At 59.9% G+C, this 9295-nt stretch overlaps 2 protein-coding genes across 4 annotated transcripts in view; one reads left to right on the top strand and one right to left on the bottom strand.

Annotated features, from left to right (window-relative positions):
• Window positions 1-1347, top strand: part of ZNF296 (zinc finger protein 296) — a 5512-nt gene extending 4165 nt beyond the window's left edge. Inside the window, exon 3 of the mRNA XM_011963020.1 lies at window positions 271-1347. Coding sequence (XP_011818410.1) covers window positions 271-1250 — 980 coding nt within the window. The 3' untranslated portion in view covers window positions 1251-1347. The remainder of the gene's footprint in view (window positions 1-270) is intronic.
• A 542-nt stretch (window positions 1348-1889) lies between these two features.
• CLASRP (CLK4-associating serine/arginine rich protein) overlaps window positions 1890-9295 on the bottom strand; it is a 37477-nt gene continuing 30071 nt past the window's right edge. For 2 of the 3 annotated variants that reach the window (XM_011963022.1, XM_011963021.1), the window contains 10 exons: window positions 8767-8982; window positions 8364-8651; window positions 5471-5740; window positions 5013-5052; window positions 4594-4654; window positions 3954-4012; window positions 3830-3876; window positions 2977-3059; window positions 2286-2310; window positions 1890-2044 (listed from right to left, as the gene is read on the bottom strand). In XM_011963022.1, the coding sequence (XP_011818412.1) occupies window positions 2002-2044; window positions 2286-2310; window positions 2977-3059; window positions 3830-3876; window positions 3954-4012; window positions 4594-4654; window positions 5013-5052; window positions 5471-5740; window positions 8364-8651; window positions 8767-8982 (1132 nt within the window). In that variant the 3' untranslated portion in view covers window positions 1890-2001. Of the gene's footprint in view, window positions 2045-2285; window positions 2311-2976; window positions 3060-3829; window positions 3877-3953; window positions 4013-4593; window positions 4655-5008; window positions 5053-5470; window positions 5741-8363; window positions 8652-8766; window positions 8983-9295 lie in introns of all 3 variants that reach the window. The other variant, XR_001004160.1, reaches the window with a different exon arrangement.

Consider the following 9295-nt stretch of genomic DNA (forward strand, 5'->3'; position numbering starts at 1 on the left):
GAGACTCTGTCTCCAAAAAAAAAAAAAAAAATGGTTTTCAAACACAAAGCCTCAGGTACTCAGCACCCACTCCACAGATTTTTCGTGTCCACTCCTCCTCTGAGCATCAGCTTCCTGGTCCTTCCGGAGTGTGTGTGTCTTGTTACTGCCAAGTCCTTGGCCCCTGCAGGAGTGCCTGTCCCACAGAAGGTGTCCAGCTGGCAGCTGTGAACTGCAACCCCCATGACTCCTTCCTCTCCGCACTAACACTCTGCCTCTTTTTCTTACCAGAACGAGAGGAGCGAAAGGCCTTGAGCTGCCTGCGCTGTGGCAAACAGTTCACAGTGGCCTGGAAGCTGCTGCGTCACGCCCAGTGGGACCACGGACTGTCCATCTACCAGACAGAATCAGAGGCCCCGGAGGCCCCGCTCCTGGGCCTGGCCGAGGTGGCCGCAGCCGTGTCGGCAGTGGTGGGGCCAGCAGCTGAGGCCAAGAGCCCCCGTGCAAGTGGCAGCGGCCTCACCCGGCGGAGCCCCACCTGTCCCGTGTGCAAGAAGACCCTCAGCTCCTTCAGCAACCTCAAGGTGCACATGCGCTCGCACACAGGCGAGCGGCCCTATGCTTGCGACCAATGTCCCTATGCCTGCGCCCAAAGCAGCAAGCTCAACCGCCACAAGAAGACCCACCGGCAGGTGCCGCCCCAGAGCCCCCTCATGGCCCACACCAGCCAGGAGCAGACCTCTGCGGCCCCTCCTGAGCCGGCTGCCCATGCCGCTGCCCCCGCCAGCACCCTCCCATGCAGCGGTGGTGAGGGGGCTGGAGCTGCCGCCACAGCAGGTGTCCAAGAACCCGGGGCTCCTGGCAGTGGGGCTCAAGCCGGCCCTGGTGGAGACACTTGGGGAGCCATCACCACAGAACAGAGAACTGACCCTGCAAACAGCCAGAAGGCATCACCCAAAAAGATGCCCAAGTCAGGGGGCAAGAGCCGTGGGCCCGGGGGCAGCTGTGAGTTCTGTGGGAAGCATTTTACCAACAGCAGCAACTTGACGGTGCATCGGCGCTCGCACACCGGGGAGCGCCCCTACACCTGTGAGCTCTGCAACTACGCCTGCGCCCAGAGCAGCAAGCTCAATCGCCACCGCCGCATGCACGGCATGACGCCTGGCAGCACCCGCTTCGAGTGCCCTCACTGCCATGTGCCCTTCGGCCTGCGAGCCACCCTGGACAAACACCTCCGGCAGAAGCACCCTGAGGCGGCCGGGGAGGCCTGAGCCCAGGAAAGGCCGCCACTGTCCCTGGCACCGCCACCAACACTTGTTGACCTCCTGTTTTTGCCCCCTTCTCCAAGTAAATTTCCCCTTTTATTTACACTCGTTTGGACTCTGGCTTTCTTGGGGTGCTGAGGTGGGGCAGGAGGCTTCCCCTCCTTGGGGTGGACGGCTGGACAGACCGGTTTGGAGTGAGGGGGTGAGGGAACGGCCAGCCCCCAGTGCCTGCGGCGCAGCAGGATTGGCACAGAAAGCCGCGCTCCCAGTTCCTGGTGCGGGCGAGGCCAGGGCAGGGGCCAAGGCGAGGGCGGGGAGAGGCCTGGACCTGTCGCCAGAGGCCCCAGGCAAAGGGGCCCATGCGGGACATGCTGGGCCGACACCCTGTGTCCACACCTGCGGGCAGGTCTGGGCCCTCTCCCTTGGGACTGTGCCCTGGCCTCCTGAGCAGGCCTCACTGAGCCATGGCAGGTTCTGATGAACAGGGGCCTGCCACTTAGCCATCAGATGTGGGCAAGATGTGCCACACAGGCAGCACTGGCACCTGGCCTGTAAACCCAAGCGCCTTCTCAGCTGGCTCTGCTGGCCAGTGGGCCCTGGGGTGGGAGAGCCCTGCACCAACCACACAGATGACACTGAGGCAGGTGACGGGAATTAAATAACTTTTGACTTTATTTCACTAGAGATAAAACCAGCAGCATCACAGCTTAAGCCCCTTATCCCACCCCCTTGTCCTCCCCACCCCTCCCTCTTCTGCCTAATGTCGGTAATGGGGGCTTCGGGATCGGGACCTTGAGCGCCTGGAAGGAGAAAGGGAGGGGCCGTGAGAATGGGGCGTACACACATCAACACACCTGGGGCCATGGAGGCTTCAGTGATCGGGGCACTTGTCTGTGGAGGGAGGGATGTTCCCCAAGGGAGGAGACCAGCCCCTCCAACGGGAGGTGGGTACAGGGTGAGGCTGGAGGAATGAGAGCCAGGACCTCCCATCAAAGGACAAGTGTCACTTCCCAGAAAGTGGAGGGTCTTGGGCTTCCTTACCTTCGAGAAGAGCTGTATTCTCGACCTGGAAAGAAAAGAGGAGATGAAGAGCGAGCAAACATCCAGGGTCAGGGCCTCTTCCTTGACCCGGGGTGAGGTCCTCAAAACTGAACTTCAGAGGTTGTCTCCAAATGAGGGGACATTTCCAGAGAGTCCAGTGGCTGCGATCTGTGCCCCTCACCAGCCCACGCCGGAATGAGCACTTCTTTTTTTTTTTTTTTTTGAGGCGGAGTCTCGCTCTGTCACCCGGGCTGGAGTGCAGTGGCCGGATCTCAGCTCACTGCAAGCTCCACCTCCCGAGTTCACGCCATTCTCCTGCCTCAGCCTCCCGAGTAGCTGGGAGTACAGGCGCCCACCACCTCACCCGGCTAGTTTTTTGTATTTTTTAGTAGAGATGGGGTTTCACCATGTTAGCCAGGATGGTCTCGATCTCCTGACCTCGTGATCCGCCCGTCTCGGCCTCCCAAAGTGCTGGGATTACAGGCTTGAGCCACCGCGCCCGGCCTTGGAATGAGCACTTCTAATTTCTGCAATCACCTTGTGACTAAAGCAATGTGTGTGTACGTGTGTGTGTCTTAAGAGTTTTCATTTCTGGAAGGCTAATGTGGAACACGTACTATTTTTTTTTGTAACCCTGCTTGACACTTTTCTTTAAAGCCCCAGAGCCCTCCAGCCAGGTGGGGACACTCACTGTATCGGGGGGAGGGTGAGCGACTCTGCCGGCTGTACTGGCGTTCCCACTCTTCTCTCTCCTTCTCTCGGCGTTCCCGCTCCCTGCAAAGGCATGGTGTTAGCATCTGGCCGAGAACACTGGACACGCTGAACTCGGTGAGGGCAGGTGCTTCCGACACCCTCCTCTGAGGAAGACAATAAACCAAGGGGGCCGGTACTGCCACAAATCCGTGCTTGGAAAGGGGGTCCGAGGTTCAGAGGGACCCCAGCTGGCGGAGCTGACTGGAATCCCAGCCCCCTTCCTAGGAAAGCCTTGTGAACAGAGGGAGGCAGGATAGTCCCATCATTTCCTGCCGCACTGGGGCACCTGCACACACTGAGTGCTGAAATGGTCTCCGTCACAGTGGCCAGGCTTGGCAACCCAATGGCTACATCTACTGCGTGCCTTCTCCGTGCCTGGCCTTGATCTTGTCAAATCCCCCCAACAGCCTGTGAGGTGAGACAATGACTCTGTCTCCACTTAGGAGATGAACAGGCTGGGACAGGAGAAAGACCCATGGCAGTGGGTGGGTGGGGAAGGGGTATCAGGAACAGCTTGCCAGGCCAACAGAACAGCAAAGGTGACTGGCACTTGGAGGCTGGAAGAGCTGGGACGAGGTTGCGGTGGCGGGAGGCAGGCCGAAATGGAGGGAGGAAATTCAGGAAGAGGAGCGAGAGGCGGTGGGGCACAGCCCTGAGGGCCAGGCAGGGCTCTGCCTTTCATCCACCCACAGGGAGCCGGGCAGGGCTCGAGCCAAGAGCCCGTGGTGGGAAGGCCAGGAAGCCCAGGAGCAGGAGGTGTGGCCATGGGACAGGGAGGGGCAAGGTCTTACTTCATCCGGATCTTGCGGGCCATGGCTCGAAGCTCGTCTTCCCGCTCCTGCAGCAGACAGGGCTATGAGGACGAGGCCAGGCCAGCACCCACCCATCACCCCAGCCCTCCCTTCCCCACTTCACCTGCCGCTCATGCTCCTGCTGGATCATCTTCTCCTGTGCCGCCTTCTTATCCGCCTTGACTGTAGGGAGGAAGATATACGGTGGCTGAGGGGTACCCTTAAGAGCCCCACTCTCTTTTTTTTTTTTTTTGAGATGGAGTCTCCCTCTGTTGCCCAGGCTGGAGTGCAGTGGCGAGATCTCAGCTCACTGCAAGCTCCGCCTCCCAGGTTCACGCCATTTTCCTGCCTCAGCCTCCCCAGTAGCTGGGATTACAGGAGCCCGCCACCATGCCTGGCTAATTTTTTGTATTTTTAGTAGAGATGGGGTTTCACCGTGTTAGCCAGGATGGTCTCCATCTCCTGACTTCGTGATCCACCCACCTTGGCCTCCCAAAGTACTGGGATTACAGGCGTGAGCCACTGCGCCTGGCAAGAGCCCCACTCTCTAAAACGAGGCTGAGCTCAGACAGGTCAACCTGACTGCAAAGGCCTCAGCATAGCGGCAGCGGAACTGATGCAAACCCACTCCTCCCCAGAGCACCTCCACGCCTGCGCAGACTCTCCAGGGAAGGGCCAGGCCTCCCGAGGTGGTGCCAGGTCTCCTTGCTCCCACTGCCAAGGGGAAGAGCTGTGAAACCCTGGAGGGACGGGGCAGAACATACACTGCCTGTTCAGCGCCTTCTGCATCCTCAGTTTCAGCTTCTCCTGAGGCGTCAGCTTGGGCTGGGGAGGGGGGAGAAGAGGTGGGAGAGGGGGTGGGTGTCCCAGAGCTCCCACAACCCACCTCAGCCAAGAGCCTGGGGCTTTTGGGGCGGGGGGAGCGGGGAACGACGTGGGGAGGAGGGGCAGGCTGTGGACAGCCGTGAAGCTCCCAGAGGCTCAGTGACAGATGGAGCCCCAGTGTACAGTGAGGAGGGAAGAGGGACATGGTTCTCATGGGGGCAGACCGTTCCCCTCCCCTCCCAGTCCCTGGGGCTGGATCTCCCAGCCCACCCGGGCCCCCCTGCAGGCCCACCAGGCCCAGCTCTTGGGCACTGCTGCTGACGGGAATTAGACGGGCGAGTTCCAAATTCTTACTGACTTTGGCAGCTCCTGTCTCTTTACCAGCGGCAGGTTCGGTCCTGGGTTGGGGCAGGGCCAGAGGACATGGTTGGGAAGGGGAAAGGACAGCTGCCACCTCTGACCCCAGCCTCAGCACTGCCCTCAGACCAGGTGGCCAAGTCATGGGCCTTCTGAGGCCCCAGGGTGCGACCATGTCCCTCTCAGACCCCATAGAACCTGTAAGACCGGGCCCTGGCCCCTTCTGACCCTCATCAAGGACAAGGTTCTGAGTGTGCAGATCCTCCAGGATTTGGTGTGTCCTCCTCAGACCCCCCAGGCCAGGGCTGTGTCCCCCTGAAATCCACCCTCCCAGGCCAGGGCTATACCCCGGCCCCCAGACTTCCTGGGGTAGGGCTGTTTCCCCAAAAAGAAAACAGTGACGTTCTCCCTCCCCACCTGAGGTTGGCAGCCCTCTTCCTCCAGACCCGCCCTGCTCACTTTTTCAGCTTCTCGCCCACAGCAGGGGACGCGGCCGGCCTGGTCAGCTTCTCTCTTGCGGGTGATGGCGAGGGGCTCTGGCTGCGGCTGCGGCTGCGGCTGCGGCTGTGGCTACGGCTCTGGCTGGGGCTGGGGCTGTGGCTGCGGCTGTGAGTCAGGCTGCGACTGCGGGACGGACTGAGGGACCAGCTGCTGCGGCTGCGGCTACTGCTGTGGTGCCTGAGGCCCCGGCCGCCCCGCCTGTAGCGGTCCCCTGAGTGGGAGCGGCTCCTGGGGATGCAGCAGGGCGGGAGGAGGACTGTGAGGCTCCAGGGACCCCAACCGCACCCCACCCTGGCTCCGGATCCACAGTCCTCCTTCCTGCAAGGCCCGGGGCCACGGGCTTGACTCTCCTCTCCTGCTACTCTCTCTCCAAAATGTCCCGAAGCGGCACTCTGGCCTCCCTCTGGCTACAGAGATGGCGTTCTAGATACAGTCAGCCTAAGGGCAGTCCTGCCATCATGAGCCCTGCCTGGCCCGTGTCACCTCTCCTTCACTAGACACCCACTTGCCAACTTCTTGAGAGGGGAGCTCTGGGAGGGACGGCTGGCTCCCCCTTTATGAGCCGTGTCCAGCTCAGGCACAAGTGTTCCATGGTGACCTCATCTACACCCTCACCCACCTCCTCATCCTGCTTGTGTCCATGGTCTTGACAGCAGTGGGGACCACCCCTTGTCCTCTACCAGTCTCAGCACAGACCCACAAGTTCCAATCTGGGGATGTGGAACCCCATCCTCTCCCTGCTCCGGACACTCTCAGGCTGGCATGCAAGATGTGCCCAGGTCCCACCTGCCCTCCAAGTCTTTCTCCTGTCATTGCTCTGGGTAAGCTACAAGGAATATATGACCCGGAAGCCAATTCTGGGCCACACACTAACTCTGCTTGGGCTCTCTTGTTTTTTTTTTTTTTGAGACAGAGTCTGTCACCCAGGCTAGAGTGCAGTGGTGCAACAGCTCGGCTCACCGCAACCTCTGCCTCCTGGGTTCAAGCAATTCTCCTGCCTCAGCCTCCCGAGTAGCTGGGATTACAGACGTGCACCACCATGCCCGGCTAATTTTTGAATGAAATTTTTATAAAATTAAAATTTGTTGTCATTATTAAGAAAACAAGGGCCAGGCGCGGTGGCTCACACCTGTAATCCCAGCATTTTGGGAGGCCAAGGTGGGTGGATCACAAGGTCAGGAGGTCAAGACCAGCCTGGCCAACACAGTGAAACCCAGTCTCTACAAGAAATACAAAAATTAGCCGGGCGTGGTGGTGTGCGCCTGTAATCCCAGCTACTTGGGAGGCTGTGGCAGGAGAATCACTTGAACCCAAGAGGTGGAGGTTGCAGTGAGCCGAGATCGTGCCACTGCACTCCAGCCTGGGTGACACAGCGAGACTCTGTCTCAAAACAAAGGAAAGAAAACAACAGCTATCCTCTAAAAATCCAGACCCTCAACTTCTCCTGAGAACTAGAAAGACTAGGTGACACTAGACCTGCTGTTGAGCGGTCAATGCCCCCACTGGAGGGAACACGTGCTTGTCAGGTTAGCAGGATCTCTACCTGGCCCCTCTACTTTACCTGCCAGACCCTACAGGCAGCTGACATGGTGATCAGTGCTACAATAATGCAGGTAATGATGCTGACGATATTAACGGCACTTAGCACCAGCCCTGTCCTAAACACCTTACATGGGTTTACCTGTTACACCTATAACAGCCCAGAGAAGCAGATGCTATTATTGCAATTTTATAGAAGCAGAGGCCCAGGGACTCTACACTCGGGCAGGTGCCCTGCAGGCTATGCTCCCACCGACCCAGCGTCGCTGCCCTTCCAAGAGCAGTCCTGACCCCAGCAGGCAAGGAGACCGGAAGGGGGTGTACCAGTCCCCAGGTGACTTTATTTTCTAAACCATCCCTAGAGCTGGCCTCTCATCGTGTGTTCCCCAAAATGAAATGTCTTTTTTTTTTTTTTTTTTTCCTTGAGATGCAGTCTCATTCTGTAGCCCAAGCTGGGGTGCAGTGGCACAATCTTAGCTTACTATAACTTCCGCTTGCGGGGTTCAAGCAATTCTTGGTGCCTCAGCCTCCTGCATAGCTGGGACTACAGGCGCACGCCACCATGCCCAGCTATTTTATTTTATTTTTTTTTTTGAGACGGAGTCTCGCTCTGTCACCAGGCTGAAGTGCAGTAGCATGATCTCAGCTCATTGCAACCTCTGCTTCCCCGGTTCAAAGTTCTGGGATTACAAGCGTGAAACACCGCGCCTGGCTTAATTTTTTGTATTTTAGTAGAGACGGGTTTTCACCATGTTGCCCAGGGTGGTCTCGAACTCCTGAGCTCTGGAGATCCGTCTGCCTCAGCCTCCCAAAGTGCTGGGATTACAAGTGTGAGCCACCGCGCCAGGCCAATGAGCTATCTTGATTTTTTCCACTCGCTTCCCCATCCGCTCCTGGCCACACAGAAACGCACCCCCACCAAGGAGTTTCCCAGCCCTCAAGACCCGGACCCGTCCCTTCAAGCTACAGAACACCCTAGAGCGTCCATGCGCTTCCATTCCCCTGGACCTGGAACCCCTGACAGCAAAGACAGTCTCCTGAGGAGAGAGAGATACGCAGTCTTCTCTCCACACCCTGCTGTGGAAAACGGGCTGGGCTCCACCTCCACTGCCGCCAGGATGCGTACGCAAACACCTATGCCTTGCCCTTTCCAACCACGGGCTTCCTGCGGAAGAGCAGTGGCCTGTGCCTGTCCCCTCAGATGGGGTGTTCTCTGAGCCAGGTGGCCAGGTTTCCTCCCTCTGAGCACCTTCTCCCCAAGATCGAAGCCCGCGCCCCCCAGCCCCTCCCGCCCACGCCCAGCCGCACACACCTGCTTCTGCGCCGGGGCCCGTAACCACCACGCCGGGCAGGCGAGCGGGAGTAGCGGTGTCCGTCTCGGGAGCCCCCACCTGAGTGCCGCCGGCCACGGCTACGGGACCGGGAGTAGCGCCGGGAGCGGGAGCGGGAGCGGGACCAGGAGCGGGACCGGGAGCGGGCGTGGCGGCCGGAACGGTAGTAGCCCCCGCCACGGCGTGAGCGGGAGCTGGAGCGAGAGCTGGAGCGGGAGCTGGAGGTCCTCGAGGCGGAAGAGGAGGAGGAGGAGGAAGAGGAGCGGCGGCTGCAGGCGGGGCACGGAGGGCTGGTCAGCGCAGGCTTGAGCCGCGGCCCCCCTCTGCCCCGGGTCCCCCCCATGGTGACCGGGGCGTAGGACGGGCGGCGTGAGCGTTACCGACCGGGCGCTGGCATTACGTCCTGGGGCGGGGCCGCCAGGCTGGGGAGGTGCGGGGGGCTTCCCTGTGGCGACCCCTGATGCGGCTGCGGCAGCAGCAGCTGCGGCTGCCTCCTCATCGCTGCCTCCAAAACTGGTGATGAACGTGATCTTCTCCTCACGGCCCGGGGTCGGGGAGCGGGAGCGGGAGCGGGACTCCGAGCTAGACTCTGAGGGTGACCTACGGGTAGGGAGGAGGCGGCTCACTAGCCCAGGCTCCCCGAGCCTCTCCGGGAACAGCACACACAGCCGAGCAACAGCAGCGCCAGCGCGGGCCAGAGCAACCCGGGAAGCCAGGCGGGTGGATGGAGCCTGGAGGGCACTGAAGACCCAGCTCTGAACAAGGACTTGACTCACAACCATGCAGCCTTTGCTAAATAACCAGGAAGGACAATGACAGACAACTGCTCTGATTTTATGTGGCTATGAAAAATGGATGGCCGGGCACGGTGGCTCAAGCCTGTAATCCCAGCTACTTGGGAGGCTGTGGCAGG

This window comes from Colobus angolensis, unplaced genomic scaffold (genome assembly GCF_000951035.1).
Source record: "Colobus angolensis palliatus isolate OR3802 unplaced genomic scaffold, Cang.pa_1.0 Scaffold60, whole genome shotgun sequence".
Classification (NCBI taxonomy): domain Eukaryota; kingdom Metazoa; phylum Chordata; class Mammalia; order Primates; family Cercopithecidae; genus Colobus; species Colobus angolensis.